Below are 22,875 nucleotides of genomic sequence, written 5' to 3' on the forward strand. Positions count from 1 at the left end.
AAGTATGTCGCAGTTAGTCCCAGGTTATGTTCTCATACGGGCACGAACTACACGAGCTGGTGAGTATTTTGGTACAGACATATTTAATTTAAGTATAACAATCCACAATCAACAAGATAGTTGTCGTATGTTTCCTGTTAAGTCCGTATCCTTTAAGGACTGTATCGATGTATCACAGGCTATCATGTCGTCATCTAATAACTTCTTTTTGTACTGTGGCATATGATAATAATATCTTCGTGTTTTCAAATCAAAAGCTGTCGAAGAACAGAGCACTCGATTATCCACCTCTTTGTTTTAGAAATGAATACAGTTATGATGTAATATATGCCTGTAAAAAGCAATAGAAAAGTTACATTTACCAGAAATCAAGAAAGGTCGCAATACGACGAAACCAGGCTTTCAATAATCGACAAAACAACTTCAGCCTTCGTTGTAAGATTCAATTCAACAGTACAAACACGTTATCTATTTTAGTAACATTGACACTGACCTTGACCCTTCGGGCCCTTAACTCAATCCCATAAAACGTCTCAATAAAATTTTCCTATATACCAAGTTTGGTCGCAATATGTCAACCCTAGCTAAAATTAATCAGTACCTTCCGTGTTTTTTTCGATTTTAAGTACAGCGACCTAAACCATGGGGACTCCGAACGCAAACCAATAAACTCTTTCTATATTCTAAGTTTTGTCTGCTTGATGTGATAAACCTTATTCGATACCATAGGTGAGTTTGACACCGTCTTCCTGTCTGCCCGCCCGAAAAACGAGTTATTTCTGGAAAGAAATAATAAACTGTTTATGTAAGTATATACAATGCATTGTATGAATGGTATTATTATCGTGGATATGAACGCAGTTGGAATGTTCAAAGTACACTAAAACGAGCTCTACTAAGTTTATACCCCGAAAATGACACCAACAACGCAAATAATTCCTTAAATCAACTTGACTTATGGCGTAATAATTGATATAATCGTAATGAAAGTTGTGCTAATAGTCAATTGTATATAGTTTTTGCTACTTATTGGACGATCATTTATTCATAGCTTTTTAGTACAGTACAAGTAAAAGGAATGCTCACGATTCAAGTCGGCAAAACATTGTTTCGATTGAGTGACCATTATGTAAAAATGTCAATAAACGAGTATCCTTAAGCTGTTATTGCCACTTCAAAGCATGACCTGTCATAAATAATCAATGTTCGATTTTGGTATCAAAGCATCTTAGGCGATTTAAAAGTCAGCATATTTTAATGATTATTTTACTCGTAATTTGTTGCATCTCATTACGACTATGATAAAAAAATATTTTTATGATAGCTCACCGTTTCAAAAAAATGAAACATTAGGTAACCGATATGCTTTGATCAACATGTTCATTAAACTGTTGTTGAAGTCCCATTGAGAATATCATGAATTATACATGAATTATTCATAGATACAATAATGTGTAAACTTAGCTCAAGCGTCATTGTAAATGTAATTGAATTTCTACATTTCATAGTTCATTAATTATTTTGATCTGCATTATCGTCAAGGTGCGTTCAAAATCAAAATCAATTTTGACGTAACATAGCATGTCATGAATAAAATGGAAATAGCTAGAAACAATTGACTGATTGTTTTAGATACAACGGATCACTAAAATATGCATTATAATCGGGTACTTGCAGTTGTTGCTAAGATATGGGAAAACATTAGAGTTTGACACGGAATATTAGCAACGTGCCATTTCAAACATTGGATTATACAGCACAACGGTGAACATAAGCGATGCTTCCGTTAAACATAAAATGTATTTTAAGTTTCTTTATCTATATCGGAAAGGCCGGTAAGTTCAACTTTTCTGTTTTTATATTTTGCAACTTAAATTTTAAGGGTAATACAAAATTATGAGTACTTTTCATATAGCTCTAACACCAGTCATGCAATTTATTTTTATTTAAAGACACACTCTTACTCCCAAATAAGATTTACCACAATTAATACAATTTTTAAATAAAACGTATATCAAAACGGATGAATGATTGTCCGGTCTCCATTCCAAGCTTGTAACCTCAAGAATATGTATTGATGCATGTCCGGTCTCCATTCCAAAGGCGGAAAACGCATGAATATGTATTGATGCATATCAGGTCTCAATTCCAAGGCGGTAACCTCATGAATATGTATTGATGCATGTCCGGTCTCCATTCCAAGGCGGTAACCTCATGAATATGTATTGATGCATATCCGGTCTCTATTCCAAGGCGGTAACCTCATGAATATGTATTGATGCATGTCCGGTCACCATTCCAAGGCGGTAAGCCCATGAATATGTATTGATGCATGTCCGGCCTCCATTACAAGGCGGTAACCTCATGAATATGTATTGATGCATGTCCGGTCTCCATTCCAAAGGCGGAAAACGCATGAATATGTATTGATGCATATCCGGTCTCAATTCAAAGGCGGTAACCTCATGAATATGTATTGATGCATGTCCGGTCTCCATTCCAAGGCGGTAACCTCATGAATATGTATTGATGCATATCCGGTCTCTATTCCAAGGCGGTAACCTCATGAATATGTATTGATGCATGTCCGGTCACCATTCCAAGGCGGTAAGCCCATGAATATGTATTGATGCATGTCCGGCCTCCATTACAAGGCGGTAACCTCATGAATATGTATTGATGCATGTCCGGTCTCCATTCCAAAGGCGGAAAACGCATGAATATGTATTGATGCATATCCGGTCTCAATTCAAAGGCGGTAACCTCATGAATATGTATTGATGCATGTCCGGTCTCCATTCCAAGGCGGTAACCTCATGAATATGTATTGATGCATATCCGGTCTCTATTCCAAGGCGGTAACCTCATGAATATGTATTGATGCATGTCCGGTCACCATTCCAAGGCGGTAAGCCCATGAATATGTATTGATGCATGTCCGGCCTCCATTACAAGGCGGTAACCTCATGAATATGTATTGATGCATGTCCGTTCTCCACTTTAAGGCTGTAAGCTCATGAATATGTATTGGTGCATTTCCGGTCTCTATTCTAAGGCGGTAAACTCATGAATATGTATTGATGCATGTCCGGTCTGTCTTTTTTGGTTTGTTCATTTATTTACAATGTCATCTTAACATTTAACTACGCTGCAAGTAGATCGCCTAGCAATTTCAATAAAAAGGTAAACCTAAGGACTTTACTCTTAGAAATCTTCTATATTTATGCAATAACACACTTCACTGGAATGAATTTGAACTTATTATTTCAAAACATGTTCGAATCTTTTGTCTTCATTTAATTAATATTATTATTTTTGATAATGCACCGGCATACATCCTAGGGTCGTTGTCTTGCGAAGATTGCCGAGGTGTTTCCGATCGTATCAGTGTCTGTCAGGCATTATCTTGAACCATGTGTCTTTAAAACGGGGTCTTCTTTGGCTACTAGGCTTGTTCCGTTAGTTTAAAAGGGACTAGACACCAGATGGTCATAAAATCGGCAAATAGCGGTGCGATACATCAGTAAGTAAGATTCAAGAAATTCCGTCTGTTTTTAGAGCGTTGACATTAGAAAAGTAATACTTGATAGTTTCGATCAATCAACCAACAAACATGGATCAAGGTATCGTTGCGAGTAAAAATCCAGATGTGGACATTAATTATATACTTTTACCGGACATAAAACGTGTGAACCTGAAACAAGAACCAAAACTAGAAAAAGAAAAAAAAATCAATAGAAATTTGTTTAATTTTAAATCCTATATTTTTCAATAAAACAATCACTTTATTTAATTTTGAATCTTATATTTTTTGCGTCAGATTTTGATGTCGCTTTACTTCGTGACATGTCTATGGGTATTAATACGTGTATGGATAAAATAAACCTTCGTTTTTTGCAAATCACTCCAAATACTCTCTCTTTTATTAAACAAGAAATGTAATACTTACTTCCATTATGTCAAGGAAATTTGTCAACTGCATTGTTAATCAATACATTTATTGGATTACAAGATAATGAGCCAAAGTACAATTTTTCGTCTTAAAAGGTATGTCACTATTGTAGGACATATTTTTCTTGACAAATATTTCTATTCTTATGTTCAACTTGATTTGCCATAAAAATAGTTTGATATGAATTCAATTTTAAATGATAATTGCTGTTATTCTAGTACACTTTTTTTAAAGAAAATCATAATCAGATCAATTCGTATACTTAAATATTTAACCTCCTGAGTAAACTTCAATGTTTTCATATAATGGGATAAATGCCATTACTATTTGGGCAGAAATATTGAAAATTAAGCTCTTGAAACTGTCTTTTTAAGAACTAACGTTAAATTTTAAAAAAGACAGTTGGGTTTTTGCCAGTAATACCGAGGCTTGTACGAGAACAACTGTAGTCACGTATCTTAACAATTTTCAAGACATTCCAGAACAACTTGACCAAGACTTATTACCTTTTTCTGGCGATTAAATTGTATATCATGTCCCCAAACAAATCTATCGGAGTCTTACAATATTATACCTCTGTTTTGGCTCATACAACATGGCAAAAATATATCTTATCTGTATTGGAAAACTCCTAATTCTGAAATATTTGGATTGAAAACTAAGTGTTTGGCCCAAACGCTGTAAGGTCTGTGTTAATGTGCACTTACTTCGTTAGATCCTTTAAGGGAATGCTCATTTTAGCTAATGCTATGGAAACTACAGTGGTTTGAGTTTCCAAAGAGAAAGGTGTATTCTCATACGAAGAACATTGCAATTTCTGTTGGGGCTTAAGATAGCAGTTGCAGAAAAACGCATAGAACAAAGTCAGCAGCTTGTTGACAGGTTCAAACAGTCACCAGGACATATGATTGTGGACTTTGCCTCATACATGAGTTTAAGATTGGATACAAATGAAACATTTTGGGATTTGTTCATCAATATGGTATTATTACTGAAAAACCTTGTCAGGGCAGATCGTGAAGGAAACTGGTCACTACACCTTAGCACAGTTCAGTCAATGCTACCATTTTGTGCCCAGTTTGATAATATCATCTACCTTCGATGTTGCTCTGTGTACCTAAAAGAAATGAGAAACTTCCGGAGACGGCCCGAAAAGTTCAAAGACAGATCAACAGATCACATAAAAGCAGCGGAGGTAATAATTGAAGTTCATGGAAAAAGGAGTTTGTAGCGCAGTGGAAAATAATCTACCATGACATGATGTTCATCGCTAGTACCCATCGCAAAACAATGTGGTTCTGAAACTTTATAAAGAGAAGCAAATGTTCTTGACATGGTAACCTATGTACAACCCACAGTACAACCTCAGCAAGAATTGCACAATACCATAACCCAGGAGAGATTGACTTATACAATAAGGTCAAGTATTTTGATTGTAATCAAATGGCAATGAAATTTATTCAGAATTTAGAAATAAAATATTTTTTTGATAAAAGCAAAAGGATTGCTGATACAATTCACAAAATCGATGTCAAATCCTTTCAATAAATCATGACAATAAAACGATCAGAGGGAAAACTTATAATTGAGTTTGCATGAGGACACAAAATAATCAAGCAAGAGGATACGACACAAAAACATTGTTAAAATATGATGTTGGTCAAAGTAGTTATCTGTTTAATGATGATAGAATGATGAAAAAACAACAAATTAAAGTACACTTTGTCATGTATTGGAAAATATACTAAACATTTATTATTTACAGCCACAATCAAAATGGACAAAAGTGATAACAATGTATTCGGTTGATGGAATGGGAAACATAAGCCAGTTGAACCAAATATGACTGAATACATTTGGCGATCTTTGCAATAATTTCACCACCATGATCCTTAAAATTTGTCAACAACGGAGATAATCGACTTTGTGTTTGGCTTTATAGAAGGTTCGATCAAAATACCGAGTGAAACAGAAGAACACACCTGAAATCATAGAAATCAATCGCGTAGAAGAGGACATCTCACTGCCTGTCAATATGAATGCTTTCTGAGGATCAATTGTAAACAAAGCCAAGCTTTGCTGCAAACATCTGTACAGGCGAATAACCCATATACGTGTCCAGGGATTAAACGTGTCCTCAGTGCTGTAGCGGAAATGTACTTTGCATCAAAATGCCAGTCAATCAAGGATGAAGAACAACGTATGCCCAGTAGCATTATATTACCGATGTAAGATTGATATCTCATGCAGTTCATGCTACAGGCAACGGAATAGAACGAATAATTATTATTTCGGGAGATACAGATCGCACGGTACTTGGATTGTATTAATGGCAAACGTTGAAGTCATTTGGTCTGCATGAGATTTTGGGGAGCACTGGAATTGTTGAGATAATTATATACCTCTTTATGCTACTTCTGAAAGTCATTTGGAATTTTGCGCCGTTCTTCCTGCCGCACCTATCCTTACAGGCTTTGAAACCACAAGTAAAGTCGGATCCAAACTTTCTGCATTAAAGCCTTTGTCGAAAATGTTCCTTCCAAAATATGGAAAAAAAAAACTTTTATTATTTCAGACGAGGTTATAATTAGGGCTGAACAGTATCTAGTCAAAGTGTTTAAGCTCACCGCTCGTGTTGCGTCTACTGCAAAGACCGAGAAAGCACAGTTTGGCAAAACTGAAGTAATCCTTTTATTACTCTGTCTTTGCCAGTTGTAAATAGGCCTGATCTGGCAATGTAAATCAGTCTCTTCTAAAAATAATTGACTTTGCTTTCAATCTGCTTGTTGTGTTGTAAAATGTTCGACGTGACGTTTTTGAAAAAAAAAATGCACTGTTGACATTTTATTTAACTACGATTATGGTTATATTTACTGATTTGTAAGTTTAATTTTTTGTACAAGTATATGTAAAATTATGACAAGAAACTTTTTTTGCTATATACATATTTTACCATTTTTTTCACAATTAATGAAATCAATAGAATTGAAATTCTCAATTTCCTAATACATAGATTATTTCGCATGGCATTATCGGCGAGTTCGATCAAAATCAATGTTGATATGACAATGCATTTCATGAATAACATCAAAACAGTTAGAAATAATTGATTGTTTGTATAGATAAACCTGATCACTTCAATACGTATTAAAATTGGGTACATAACGATTGTTGCTAAGCTTAGGAAAAATGAAAAAAAGATTGACGCGGAATATTAGCCACGTTCCATTTTAAACATCGGATTATAAAGCACTACCTTGAACATAAGCGATGCTTCCTTTAGACAAAAAATGTATTTTAAGTTTCTTTATCTATATCGGAAAGGCCACTAAGTTCAATTTTCCTGTTTTATAGTTTGAGGGTGATATAAAAGTATGCGAACATTTCATATAGCTTCAATACAGTTCATGTTAATTATTTTTTATTTGAACATATTAAGTTTGAAACTATTTCAACCAGATATGTTAAGGTTCAGTATCTGTGCTTGTTGGACAACTTAATAATGTTAGGTATATCAATCAAACATAGTATGTATATGGCAGCGCTGTGATGAGTTTAAAATAACCTAACGATATGTCAAGAATAGAGCCATCGATATTCTTACTTTTTATTTGAGATAATACAATTGTTTATATAATTAAACGCATTTCTCAAACAAATAACCGTTTTCAAAGCGAGCCGACGTCTGAAACGAGGGCTCTCCGAGTTTCTGTTTCGTTAACCGTGCCAATGCGGATTTAAATATGTATTGATGCATGTCCGGTTTCCATTCCAAGGCGGTAATCTCATGAACATATATAGATGCATATCCGGACTACATTCCAAGGCTGTAGCCTCATGAATATGTATTGATGCATGTCCGGTCTCCATTCCAAGGCGGTAACCTCATGAATATGTATTGATGCATATCCGGTCTCAATTCCAAAGTGGTTACCTCATGAAAATGAATTGATGCATGTCCAGTTTCCACTCCAAGGCTGTAAACTCATGAATATGAATTGATGCATGTCCGGTCTCCATTCCAAGGCGGTAACCTCATAAATATGTATTGATGCATGTATGGTCTCAATTCCAAGGCGGTAACCTCATGATTATGTATTGATGCATGTCTGGTCTCCATTCGAAGACGGTAACATCATGATTATGTATTGGTGCATATCCGGTCTCCATTCCAAGGCGGTTACCTGAAGAATATGTTTTGATGCATATCCGGACTACATTCCAAGGCTGTAGCCTCTTAAATATGTATTGATGCATGTCCGATCTCCATTCCAAGGTGGTTACCTCATGAAAATGAATTGATGCATGTCCGGTCTCCATTCCATGGCGGTAACCTCATGAATATGTATTGATGCATGTATGGTCTCGATTCCAAGGCGGTAACCTCATGGTTATGTATTGATGCATGTCTGGTCTCCATTCCAAGGCGGTAACCTCATGATTATGTATTGATTCATGCCTGGTCTCCATTCCAAGGCGGTAACATTATGAATATGTATTGATGCATGTCCATTCTTCATTCCAAGGCGGTAACCTCATCATATGTAATTTTGCATGTCTGGTCTCCATTCTATGGCTGTAATCTCATGAACATGTATTGGTGCATGTCCGGTCTCAATTTCAAGGCGGTAGCCGCGTGAATATATATTGATGCATGTCCGGTCTCCATTCCAATGCGGTAACCTCATGAATATGTATTGGTGCATGTCCGGTGACAATTCCAAGGCGGTAACCTTATCAATATGTATTAGTTCATGTCAGGTATACATTCCAAGGCGGTAACCTCATGAATATGTATTGATGCATGTCCGGTCTGTATGTGTTTGTTTGTTTGTTTTGTGTCGTATTTAGACTTAGTGTCAATCAGAACACCTCGGTTATTTTCATTCGAAAACAACTTCGGATGTAAATGGATGGTTTATTTCAGAACTTTTAACATTTAACTACGCTGCAAGTAAATCGCGTAGTAATTTCAATTAAACAGGTAAACCTAAGGAATTTACTCTTAGAAATCTTAATCTTTTATGCAATAATACACTTCACTGGGAATCAATTTGAAATTAGTAATACAACTAACATGTTATAACACATTGTCTACAATTATTTAGCATTATTATTTGTGATAAGTTTACGAAGTATTTTTACTTATGCACCGGCATACATCCTAGGGTCGTTGTCTTGCGACGATTGCCGAGGTGTTTTCGATCGTATTAGTCTCTGTCAGGCATTATCTTGAACCATGTGTCTTTAAAACGGGATCTTTGTTTACTCTTTGGCTACCAGGCTTGTTCCTGTAGTTTTAAAGGGACTAGGCACCAGACAGTCGAGTAGTTCTATTTAAAGCATGAGTATAAATTACTGTTTGGGTTTCTTAAATCAAGTATTTCATTAACAATTCTGGAGGAAAATTATAAGCTTTTTGTTTACATATAAGCACTCAATTGCATGATTGATGTCATTATCGGAGTAATGAACGCAGTTGGGCTGGTTAAATATCGCTAGAAGTTATTCAGACTCCACACATTTTAACCAGCATAACTGCGTTCATAATCCGATAAAAAACATCAACCATGCAATTCATTCCTTTATTTAAAGCTGAAAACGCTTCTTTGTACGTGGGCGATTGCGTAACAACTGCAGCATCATCCTGGACTTTTTTCCTTATGACCGACATCATTGAGACCAGTTAAAACTATTTTTGTTCCGCAAAATTACTACTCATTGAAGTAATTATTTGTAAAATAAAATACAATGAAATGCATGATTGCCAGTATCAATGAGCGGAGATGTTCACATACATTATCAATTTACAAAATACATTTCCATTTGCGTGTTACTACAGGAACGTGTGCATTTACTCGATTCCAATGCTTTATCAACAGCCAACTTGCGGATCCAGCCCTTTACCAACATATTATTTCAACGAAATTTCCGTTCTGAGGGAGGGGCGCGAGTCAAATGGTTGCGCCCTTAAGTTAAGCCCCCTCTTACGCCGAATCTTGGATTCGCTCATGTAGCCTTCATTATTAGAGGATAGGGTTATAAATGCATGTGCGTTATTTTATCATTTAATTCACCATGCGCCAATGACAGTCCGTAAATAATTGTTTTTATAAGAATATTTATTTTGGCCATCTTTTATAAAACTGACATTCTTATTCAAAATCAATACATATACATGTATAACAAACACAAATTTTGAGTGAAAAGCCTTTAACTACTTACTAAATAATGCATTTATGGAAAATATAATTTAATGATAACATGTATTTAATAGCTGAAAACGCGAATGATTGGTGAATGTTAAAATATTTAGTGTTATCTTCTATCGTCTCATAAGGTACAATATCGTGTTTTTAGCACTTATCTTTCAAATTATACTCGGTATCCTTCACGAGAACCATTATTTCCCATATTAATTCATCCTTTTTGGTATTATATTAGAACAATTGTATTATTGTGGTATATCTTATTTGGGAGTAATAGAGCATCTTTATTGATTGTTTCAATTGAAAATAAATTTATGATCAAAGGCTCCACAACACGGGATGCGGCTTATTTATAAGCGCATATTTAAGCCCTTATACTGTACTTTGATAGTTGATATTCATTACATTGATATAGAAGGGTGAATCATAGCATCACGGACGGTTTTATGTATTCGATAACTTGTAAGTTAGTATTAAATACATTTAACATATTTGAATATACATAAAAAAAAAATCTTTACCATAGAATGATGGTTTGCCAAAGGCAAATTATGTCAATTGCGAATAAACTTTGACACTTTGAAACTTGATAATAATTATTCTCGGATGCTCGATGACTCAGTGTCCATTGTGTGTATACCACGTGATAAATGCTCGGAAGGCAATATTTTGCTTCGAATGACGATTTAACACAAAAATAACATTTCTGTTTTAAACCATTGTAAAAGAAACAACGGGCAGTCTATGCCGCTCAAAGAGTCCCGTCTTCGTTTTATTAATGGATTTTGATTTGGTGATTATTTTCCACAAACACTTCGACAAATCTATTCCAAAAACATGTTTTGACATTGCTCCAACAGGTGGCGGTTTTGTGAAAACGCTTGCCGAAGTGTTAAGAAATTAAACTCTCAATTAAACTTGAGTAAAATACCGAGGGCGAGGCTAGGTAAGCGGCGTAGACTGCTCAATGTTTCATTTAAAATAGTGAATAAATGGAGAAGTTATGAATGTTTAAAGTCTTGCATTCTGACGTAGCATTTATGACGTAATTTATCACGAGGTATACACACACATTGATGTCTATTTTAGAATATTTTATTTCGATCTATAGCATGCCCTCATGCCAGGCGAAAAGGTTGCCTGCCATTATAAGTATTTCTTTAGATCGTCGAAATCGGACTCTAATTTTTTTGGTGACTGTTGGTACATTCGTCAGAAGCAATTTACGTCTTCTTAACAGAAGGTTTTGTTTCGATCTATAGCATGCCCTCATGCCAGGCGAAAAGGTTGCCTGCCATTATAAGTATTTCTTTAGATCGTCGAAATCGGACTCTAACTTTTTGGTGACTGTTGGTACATTCGTCAGAAGCAATTTACGTCTTCTTAACAGAAGGTTTGAAAAATTCTCGATTGTCATCGGCAAACAAAAAATGCAACCACCAAGTACTAGTACATTCTACCTTTACAACAGACACTAGTTTAACATTTAAATCTTGATGAAAACATTCACAAACTGAAATAGACTCCATGGAATTATTTTTTGGTGCATTGATCAGAATGATCGATGTACGTAAAATAAATGAACTGTATTTTTGATGAAAACGTCGCTGGTATTTGGTCTATACAAAAAGGCAAACACCAAGCTTCATAAGTTTCATTTAAACGGACTGTGTGTGCAGTCAAAGAAAATGTAGATACTTAATGGGAAAAAGGCTATTCAGTAATTGTGACCTACCAATGGTATAAACATTACTACTTATCGTGATATTGACAATCTTCTTTACAATTATTTTATAATGAATTATTAATACGGGGGAACGTATCGAAAATGGATTGTCATCTGATCTTAACAATGTAGGAGTCAGTTCGAATTTAAAAGTTATATAGAAATCTGACAAAGAATTACAATGGGTTATGATTAATTCAAATTGCAAAATTGCGAATCAAATTGCATGGTATGAATTCAATAAATGATTAAGTAAACTATGACATTCTCCATCCTATTATTGCTTGTTTTGGACTCCATGTTTGGCGGTACACGTAAGTTCGACATATTATACAAGTATATTATAATCCACATCATTAAATATTTTGATAAATATTTTGTGTAATAAAGTTAAAGACATGGCTTCATAATTTAATGAAGATAATATTTTGCGCGCAATATACCGACGTTGTATGCAATTAACGCTGTGTAAGTAATGAGCGTGATTATATAAAATGAATATCACATTCGCTTAGGCTAGATTTTTATTTATTTTAGAAAATTCATTCAATTTGTTGTATGACCACTCATGTTTGACGTCATTTATATTGAAGCTAACAATAATAGGTGTTTTTAATAAATAACAACGCTTTTCAATTAACGTTGCAATTGAGAGGGTTATGGTGAATATTAATTTATTATACGGCGTTTTAATACCTAAACCATTAACAAAGAGTTTGGAAAATAACGTTTGCAGAAATACTTTTCGGACATTATACAATATATAGACATTCTGCAGACCATTTGTAGACATGGTTTTTTGTTAGTGTCAAATATTGGTCTAAATGAAACATTAGAAAGCTGTAACGAATCTGAAAGTGTTGAGAAAATAACGGACATATTCATTAAATGAGGCCAATGACATAGGACCATAATATTGACTTAGTTCGCATATCGAATGCTACTGACTATTAAATATTACTGAGTTACTTAAACTAACAAGAGGTGTTTGCCTTAAACATTTGCCTTTTGGCTCCACGCTCGCAGTGCACGCGTTGCGATTAAACAGGGACACATATCAAAAGAGTTCGAAAGGCAAACAGTCATGACAAAAAAGTATTACGCGGCTCTTAACTAGAAATTCACAATGTTTCGTTCAGAAGATCCACTGTGTCGTGTGGACCCATATGACGTCATTACAGACCAGGAAGACGCGGCACTCAACTGGAAGCTCACAATGTTTCGTTCATGTACACATATCATAACTTACAGCGTGTCTTATGGACCCATACGGCATCATTTAGGACCAGGATGATGCGGCACACAAATAGAAGTTCTCAATGATTCTGTCACGTTTCACAACAGTCAGTGTATTTTGTTTAGTCAGTCAACGTCATAATAGAACAGGATGACGTGGAACTCAACTTGAAGTTAATAATGTGTCGTTCACGTACTCGTTTCGCAACATTCAGTGTGCATTGTGGACGGTCTAAACCCTTATTTGACTGTGTTGATGAAAAGCTCTTTTTAAAATGATGTTGGGTTTCTAACATGAGTTTTAAGACCGTTTATTTGATATCTTGGTATGAGTACTTGAGTTTAAACATTTCCGCCAAGTACCCCGCATGTATCTGCGGTTTTGCCTGTGTAGATATACTTAAACTTGTTACAAGTGTTTACACATATTATATCTGCAAAATAATCGAATTAAACATGTTTGTAGTTAAATTGTCCGACAAAATAAATGTCATAGTACTTTAAAAATGCTATTGTTACGTGATTGTACTTAAAATATGTTTTCCTACAGATGCCACAAACGTTGCTCTTGGAAAACCAGCGTTCCAAACAGATACCTGCAGAGCAGGTGGTCCTGCAAACAACGCTAATGACGGAGATTTACGACAGGATTTTCTTGGTATGAGCGTAATATTTCATACTGTATATCCAAGTGTTTTACTTCGAGAGTTTCCAATCAATTTTTAATCCTAAGGAAATATTAACTTACAAACAAATATTGGTGCTGCGAAGTGTGCAAATGTCAAAATAAGCTTGTTATTTAATAAAGCCGACAGCTATAATGTTTAAATAAGATGACTTGTGATCCCATTTTATTATTATATAAGTGTTATAATATTCAAAAGTAATTGCTTGCTTAATTCTAATAAACATAACTAGTAACAACGAATTTTATATACAAAGTAATTGCAGTTTGATTGTCGTTCCTTGTTTGAATTACAGTTTGGCCTAGTGAGTAATATCGCAATATTTAAAGGCTTTAAATGCGTGTTTGTATATTCAATTCCGGTATACAGTTCGACCATCAAGGTAACAGAGTTCTGCTGTAGTTGTTTATGCATTTTGATCTACAAGGTAAACTTTTTCAAATAATACCAACATAATATAAGAACACCATGCTTCGAACCCTTGCACATTATTTATCGGATACCTTTGATTTAATGACGTCATGTTTGAAGCCGTTTGACTCGATAAAGAGCTTACCTTATTGGTACCCAAACTCTCAGTTCGTGACACAATTATTCATCGGATACCCTTCAGTTATATACTTTACCGAATTTTGATATTAAGTCTCAAACAGAGAAAATCTTAAAATCGAAATTATCTGCAATATTTCACAGGTGATATTTTCCGTGTTATTTAAACGAAAATCCCTCATAGTTATTAGAACTATAAGGAATATAGTTGATAAACTTGTTCAAAAAAAGATGACGACAATCGTTTAAAAATTCCTTTAAAACTGCTATTCACAGTCGACTAAACCTTTCTATTGTTTCGTTTAAACCCCTTTGATTTTAGTTTCTAAAGTTAATAAAATTATGTCCGCGGCAATTGGCTGAATTTAAGCTCTCCCCCATTAGCCATCACGACCTATAGTGTATCTAACAGTGGCAAAACCCTAAGTATCATCTGAAAATATGTTCGAACTAATGCATGATTCTGAATGCAAGGCTACTGTTCCCTACTCGGACGCTCTATCACTAAGTAATCTTAACGATAACAGTTTCGGTTGAAATGATTAAAATATATAAAATATATCGATAGGCCCATTCAACGGTAACCTTTCTAACTAGGCTATTGTCATCCAATGGTAACCTATCTAACTAGGCTACTGTAATCAAATAGTAACCTTTCTTACTAAGCTTTTGTCTTCCTGTGGTAATCTATCTAACTAGGCTCTTGTCATCCAATTTTAACTTTTGCAACTAGGCTCTTGTCATCCAATAGTAACCTTTCTTACTAAGCTCTTGTCATCCTATGGTAACCTATCTAACTAGGTTCTTGTCATCCAATAGTAACCTATCTAACTAAGCTCTTGTCATCCAATAGTAACCTTTCTTACTAGGCTCTTGTCATCCAATGGTAACCTATCTAACTAGGCACTTGTCATCTAACGGTAATCTATATAACTAGGTCCTTGTTATCCAATGGTAACCTTTCCATCTAAACTCTTGTCATCCAATAGTAACCTATCTAACTAGGTTTTTGTCATCCAATGGTAACATATTTAACTAGGATCTTGTAACCTATGGTAACCTATCTAACTAGGTCCTTGTCATCCAATGGTAACCTATCTAACTAGGCTATTGCCATCCAATGGTAACATATCTTACTAGGCTCTTGTCATCCAATAGTAACCTATCTAACTAGATTCTTGTCATCCAATGGTAACATATCTAACTAGGATCTTGCCATCCTATGGTAACCTATGTAACTAGGTCCTTGTCATCCAATGGCAACCTATCTAACTAGGCTCTTGTCATCCAATGGTAACCTATCTTACTAGGCTTGTCATCCTATGTTAATCTATCTAACTAGGCTCTTGTCATCCAATGGTAATCTATCTTACTAGGCTCTTGTCATCCAATAATAACCTTTCTTACTAGGTTCTTGTCATAAAATGGTAACCTATCTAACTAAGCTCTTGTCATCCAATAGGAACCTTTCTTACTAGGCTCTTGTCATCCAATAGTAACCTTTCTTACTAGGCTCTTGTCATCCAATAGTAACCTTTCTTACTAGGCTCTTGTCATCCAATAGTAACCTATCTTACTAGGCTCTTGTCATCCAATAGTAACCTTTCTAACTAGGCTCTTTTCATCTAATAGTAACCTTTCTTACTAGGCTCTTGTCATCCAATAGTAACCTTTCTTACTAGGCTCTTGTCATCCAATAGTAACCTATCTAACTAGGCTATTGTCATCCAAAATCAACCTTTCTTACTAGGCTCTTGCCATCCAATAGTAACCTTTCTTACTAGGCCCTTGTCATTAAATGGTAATTTTTCTAACTAGTCTCTTGTCATCCAATGGTTACCGTTCTAAGTAGGCTATTTTCATCCAATAGTAACCTTTTTTACTAAGCTCTTGTTATATAATGGTAACCATTATAACTACTAACAGGAAAGCATATCGAGATTCCATTGGTCATATTATGATTAATGGCAAAATCTTCTTTCATATAACGCTTTTCTCTGCTCTTTGGTATTGTTAGTCAGCATATACCAGTATCAAATATATTTACATAACCCTTCTTTTTAATACACAGAGGGTTCCTGTTCATGTACGTTGAGTTACGAAAGCAGTTGGTGGGTTGACTTGGGACAAATCTATGCCATCTCTAGCGTGAAGATCTATAATAGGATGGATTGCTGTTGTAAGTTTTATCCTGGCACATATAGTTTAATTTTTTTACCACATATTTTTTTTTAACTTTATGATCTAGTGTTTAATTTTATATTATAATAACTACTCTGACCACTGCGTGTCCCTTATCAGTTATTCAAATATTCCAACCCATTCCTTGTCTGCTTGTTGTGTCTATAATTAACTACATTACAGCCGACCGATTGCGTAACGTTGAAATCCACGCTGGGTACGAACAATACAGTTATACATCTCTGGTAGCTTCTCATGCTGGGACGGTTGGCTCTACGATAAACTTGACCCTTACTCCATCAGTGTATGCTAGGTGGGTGGAGGTCACAATAAAGCCACCGTTTGAACACCTGACTCTGTGTGAGGTTCAGGTGGAAGGCAGTCTCGAGCCAATAAGTAAGTAAAAATGGGCTTTTCATCTGGGTAGCGTGATGCGATACAGCGGACGAAAAATCATATCGAACGACGCATATCGTTTATTTGACATAATCATTATTAACAGCATCACGTTTGCTTTTAAAGTATAATTGGATGTATTAAAGCTTTATTGTTAGCTTCAGCTCGACATCAACAAATATCAAATATAAATCCATTTAGCTAGCATGCACTGTCTCAAAAACACACACATTATCTTTGGATTCATTTCAGGTAAAAGGCAACGGTTTACGCAATTCATGCAGCAAACACCGCACGATGATCCGTTCCTGACTATTGCAGACGTTCGTTCTCGTATACACTGTGTGTTCTTATGCCATTCAAATTTATGTACCTTTGCACTCTATGACAATGAAACACACGCATGCGCACTGTATCAAACTGTTCGGCATAGTTTTGATTCTGATGAAACTCGCATTATGTTCGTTTCTTCGCATGTTTTGCAATATATGAAGTGATTTGGGTTTTCCGAGAAAAAGAACAAAATCAAACGAATGTATTGTTAAAGGTTAAGATAAAAAAATACGAACCGGTTATATGCCTTTCTTGACTACAAGTCCATCATCTAATATCATGCGAGTTCCTATGCCATTTACACAGACGCATGCGAACTGTAACAAAATTTTAGACATTGTGATTCATTGTAATGCAGACGAAATCTTAAAGAAAATTATACGTTTCATCGCATGTACTTAGCACATAAGATAGGCAGTGTTTGATAAGTTTGACTTGAATAATTAAATTTCGGGTACTTTATTGATTTGTAAACTTTCAAAAGATGCAGTTTATAACCTAATCGCAAGGATAGTATGCCTTAAGAAATATAGCTACTCGGTAGGGCAAATTGTTCGCATTTTTTAGACAAATATAGGATACTAATGTTAAAAATATGACGAAATAAACTATTTTTATTTGTAGTATGGTCTGATATTACAGACTTAGCATTAATATAAATAAAAGAGTATTTGAAATAATAAAGTGTTAGTAACAAAGTTATTTTCCAAATAGAATTTCTAAAATATAACATTACCACCAAATGCTAATATGAGTCATTGTCGCTAAATATAATGTAGCTGATTGAAATAGTAACACTGCAATTGAATCTTTCACTTTAAGAATGAATATCGTTATTTCCACTCCCAAGGCAATAAAAGGATCACAATTCATTATTCAACATTGTTCATAATGTGTCGTATGCTTTTCTAAATTGAACAGGTGCTTGAAATTATGTGTCAATCTCTGTATTAAGTAAACAAAGGCAAAGGTGAATACCATTACTTTACAAGCAAACTTTTTAGACCCGAATATCGTGCCCTTAAAATGACCTTGGATATAAATCTTTGATGACTCGGTTCAAAGTAATACGTTCCGAATGAAAGGTGTAAAAGTTGAATTCTCAGAGAATAACAAGAGCTCTACAAAACAGCAGATTTTTTTTTCAAGTTATTCGGAATGAGGTTAACTGGTGGAACTAACCAAATATTTTCCTTTTTCCAATGTACAGAGAAAGCATCAACAGCTTCTGTATCCCAGGTCCAATAAAGGGAATTGTAACGAGGCATTTTTTATTTGGATCGTTAGCAAAACGATCTACATTATGAGGTCCAACACTCATTCATGTATTCAAAGAATTCGTCAGTGACCACATGGTCTTCATAATCATCGACTATTCTACTCAATTCGTCACCAACTGTATTATAATCTTGCTTAACCAAACGTTACTCTAAAGAAAAACGATGGGAGGCACAAACAGCAAATATATCCAAAGCCATACAGTGTAATTCCGACTTCTTAATAAAAGATAATATGAACAAAATTTTGCTATCAGTATTCCACACTTCTTTTTTTCCCGCCAACATTTTTCGGAATAATTGTACGGAAAATTTAATTGCCTGCACTTCTCCGTACGAAGAGCTTTTATTCTGAAAAGTATGTGACCAAGCTTTGTGGCCAATCGCAGCACAACATTAATTATATGCAGTTCCAGCAGCTGCTGAAGCGTCCGAAAACACAATGACTGTGGGTATATAGGCTTGAAATAACTGTTTGTGTAAATGATTCCTAAAAACATATCGTGAAAAATTGCTATGACAATCAACCATACACAGCTGTTGATCCAACCCGGATCTTGACTAATCACTCTGAAAAATATCTTGATTTGTAACATACATACGTTTCCTAAAACTGGCGACATAGAAATAACTTTACCAGCTAGTATGCCAACTTTCTAGGCGTAGTTACTGGGCATTGGATTAACATTTGCGTAATGAAATTCCGAACGTTTTAAATAGGCCGCTCTGGAATTAGACGCCTGCCTTTCTTTAAATCCCAAACAAAGCGTAACCTTTCTAGAGACTGAACGGGCTTAAAATTGGACTTTTCCGTGTCCACTAACAAACCTGCTTTCTCTAAAGTACTAAATACAAACTTTGAATCTATACAGGTTAATTTGAAATAAGCGTTTATGCACCAATCATCATCTAAAAACAAAACTATTCTTAAGCAATTGCTTCGCCAGTGTTTAATCAAAGGCCGCTATCATTTAGAAAAAAGAAATGGGGCATAAGAGAGACCAAATAGTAATACCGAAAAGACGTAGTGTATGAGCTTTCCATTAAATTGCCATGAAAACCCAAAGTAAGTGTGATGAATGCCTTTTATTAAAAAGTGATGGTAGCCTTTAGTAAGATAAAACTTTTAAACGTGATATCATTCGGAATTAAATATTCCTTTGCAACATTGAATTCCTCAAACTTAGACTTTTCTTTCTTTCTTGTCGCTTTTCCCCCGAGGATTGATTTGTAGCTACGGACAATGGACTAACGTTGAGTCTTATAAACAGATCTTCATAAACGCATAGTTTCTGATCTAACGACAAAAGGGCAGATTCTACAAATTATTTGTGTTTTTTTCAGAGCGGAACTGATATTTTTCATAACAAAAGGTTGAAGTACGTTAATAACTGGTATTAATTTACGTAATCGTGTTCGATAACGAAAAACTCATTCTTATTAGCTAGTATGTTTCCAGAAATGTGCACAGTGTTTCAATCTTCATTTAACCAAATGATCAGACAATGAAATATATGTTTCGACATTCACACACAATTTGAGAGCATCAGTGCCTAGAAAACCATAAAAACAGTTTGTTAAAGTGAATACAGAAATAAAACAAAACCATTTTAAAACGAGTAGCATTCATAATGCAGTTCTTTATTTTTGAATTGGCACCAGTCAATTGTAACAACGACCCCAACCCCATGGTCCGGGAAATAGCAGGGACTTTGACTTACGGTCCAGCAGATCACAGGTAAAATCCCCGCCAAATGCCCCCGCACCCCTGTGGGTTTTCTAGGTAAGGCCCATTTCCCGCTATTTTCGGTGCGAAACCAGAATCACTTCATTTAATCCGCTGCGGGGCCACCTGGGAGTGAAAACACGGCCCATTTCCCCCACTATTCCCGATATTCCGCCGGACCTGTGGGACCGTGGCTACAATTGTCTGGGGCATAAGTGGGATCGCTGCACCTATATCTTTAATCATTTTTGAATAGAAAACCTTTCAGAAATGAGAGGAATTAAAAAAATGCAATATCATATTATTCCGTACACATTTCGACGTGCTACATTTGTATATGTAATCTAAGTAATTAACGCTCGATTCTCAGAAAGGCTTTCTATATGATTTGTAATAAGTTTTTTATGCCCTCAACAACTTTTACAAGCAGACGACAAAACCGTTATCTGTTATTAGGGGATGCTGCATATTTTATAGGCACTCGTGCATTTTATTTGTGTCCATTTATTTGCATTACTTATGTTTAAGGGACTAGACACCAGATGGTCCCAGAATCGGCAAATACAGATTTTCTTGCAAACAAATATAGAAATTTCAATACGAGCTAGTATGAGGCCGATAAAACTTTACTTTACAGGATTTAGAGAATATTGCTTCACTGTCTCAGCTACGTTAACTGTTTCAAATAGCGCAAAACTGTCAAAGTTACATGAATCGTTAGTAATGTGATACATCTGTTGGTAAGATTTAATGCCTTGTGTACATCGATATCAATTTAATGTCAGGTTTTTTTTGCATCACCTGGTGTCTATTCCCTTTAATGGACTTCGTTGTTTGAAACTATAAACATATTAACCTTTATTTATTTTTTTAATGACATAAGACTTTATGTGAGAAAATGTAACAATGCGCTCAATTGAAAAAGGAAAATTCTTTATGTTCAAGAGATAATTGATTTTGGTTTTTTAGATTGTTTGTGGTCAGGAAACACTAAAACAAACGGTATTGTTAACACAGGTGTCATGTAAATTTGGCAGTTTCGAAACCTGTTTTGAAAATGTTCTTTAAGTAACAAATGCATGGTTATAAGTAATATTAACCCAAACATTTAATCTAATAACTTATATACTAAACAATATGATTTAGTCTTTAAAGTCATATATTTATAGCGTTGTTGTCAGTTCCATGTATGTTTAGAAGCGTTTTTATTAGTTAACATTATTTAAAAATAACATTTTCATTAGTTTACATGTATGATGAATAGCGTTTTCATTAGTTTACATGTATGGTTAGTAGCGTTTTCATTTGCTTACATGATATAGAAATAACGTTTCCATTAGTTTACATGTATAGTAAACAGCGTTTTCATTAGTATGACTGTATTAATTCATGATGTTCTCATTAGTTTAATTATATGGTAAATGGCGTTTTTACTAGTTTTTATGTACGGTAAATGACATTTTGATTAAGAGATGAAATCTTGCGTTTTTATCAATTTAATTGTACGGTTAATAGCGTTTAATTATTTAACATATAGTGTTTATCGTATAAAAATCAGTAAACATTTTTGGTACATAACGGCATGTTATTTTCACTGCAGTGAAAATATCATACAACTGTTATTTTGAGGAAAGAATATGAAGTTACACCGAAAAATATGAAAGAGTGGTTTTAAATCATTGTGATTTTGTGTTTAATTGCATCTGTTATGCTTGAATCACATGTATATGTTTATGAAAATACAAAAAAAAAATACAAAATACAAAATATATGATGATTATATATGTTTTTGTGACATACAATGTAAGGTTGGATGGTTTTTCATGCAGAATAACCTAAATTAAACATGTTTGATACTATCGAAAATAAAACGTCTCAGAATATCATATATTTGAATACAATAATATGCGTAAAATGAGCACTTAAAAATATATAATTGTGATAAACATCATGCATCGTCAACCATTATATGCTTGTAAATATTGCTAATAAATGTGCGCACTCATAATACCGTGTTTGTATTGTTTTCATTGTGTAGAAGAAAAGTACGAAATAAAACATGCTAGAGGCTAGCGAATATTTAATTTAAGGTGAAATTATTCTCTAACATTCAACAATCCGAACTCTTACAGGACAGGGTCTATTTTCAACTTTAGTTTGTGTGGTCCTTTATACTTCGGAAAACACATCAACAATAACAAACATCAAAAACAATTAAAAAGGGCTGAACAGGTAAGGGGGCTTATATTCTTACTTGGAGCCTATACTCCTATACCAGGTTTCAATGCATGTCTCTGAAAGAAAACACGTACGAAGCACACTAGTTCCGCTTAGGTACCACATCCCAAACTCTAAAAGTAAAACTAAAAAATACTTTTACATTTAATTATTATACCCTCAATACACCTTACATCTTTAGTTTGCAATGCATTTTTTTGTTATTTAAAACGAAAAAAGTATTTAAATCTGCTTGGTGACTGCAAACAAGAAGTCAAATGCGTACAAGCAGGACAACATTTCAATCAATTTAAAAAAATTCTGTAAGCTCTGTTTGGAGACCTCAATGCTAATGTTTAAGCGGTTTTTGGTTGAAGCCCTTCATCC

The 22,875-nt window shown here is 34.7% G+C and overlaps 1 protein-coding gene across 1 annotated transcript; it reads left to right on the forward strand.

The window, feature by feature from the left end:
- The first annotated feature begins 1,714 nt into the window (after nt 1-1,714).
- LOC128222531 (fucolectin-like) lies at nt 1,715-22,023 on the forward strand. The gene is made up of 5 exons (XM_052931579.1): nt 1,715-1,835; nt 13,674-13,781; nt 16,430-16,537; nt 16,723-16,935; nt 17,188-22,023. The coding sequence occupies exons 1-5, from the start codon at nt 1,778-1,780 to the stop codon at nt 17,430-17,432; spliced, it is 732 nt and encodes a 243-aa protein (XP_052787539.1). The 5' UTR covers nt 1,715-1,777; the 3' UTR covers nt 17,433-22,023.
- Nucleotides 22,024-22,875: the final 852 nt, after the last annotated feature.

This window comes from Mya arenaria, chromosome 16 (genome assembly GCF_026914265.1).
Source record: "Mya arenaria isolate MELC-2E11 chromosome 16, ASM2691426v1".
NCBI lineage: Eukaryota > Metazoa > Mollusca > Bivalvia > Myida > Myidae > Mya > Mya arenaria.

Coding starts and splice junctions, on each gene's coding strand:
- LOC128222531 (XM_052931579.1), top strand. CDS start 1,778: ATGCTTCCGTTAAACATAAAATGTATTTTAAGTTTCTTTATCTATATC. Junction 1,836..13,673: donor TATCTATATCGGAAAGGCCG/GTAAGTTCAACT, acceptor GTTTTCCTACAG/ATGCCACAAACGTTGCTCTT. Junction 16,936..17,187: donor AGGCAGTCTCGAGCCAATAA/GTAAGTAAAAAT, acceptor GATTCATTTCAG/GTAAAAGGCAACGGTTTACG.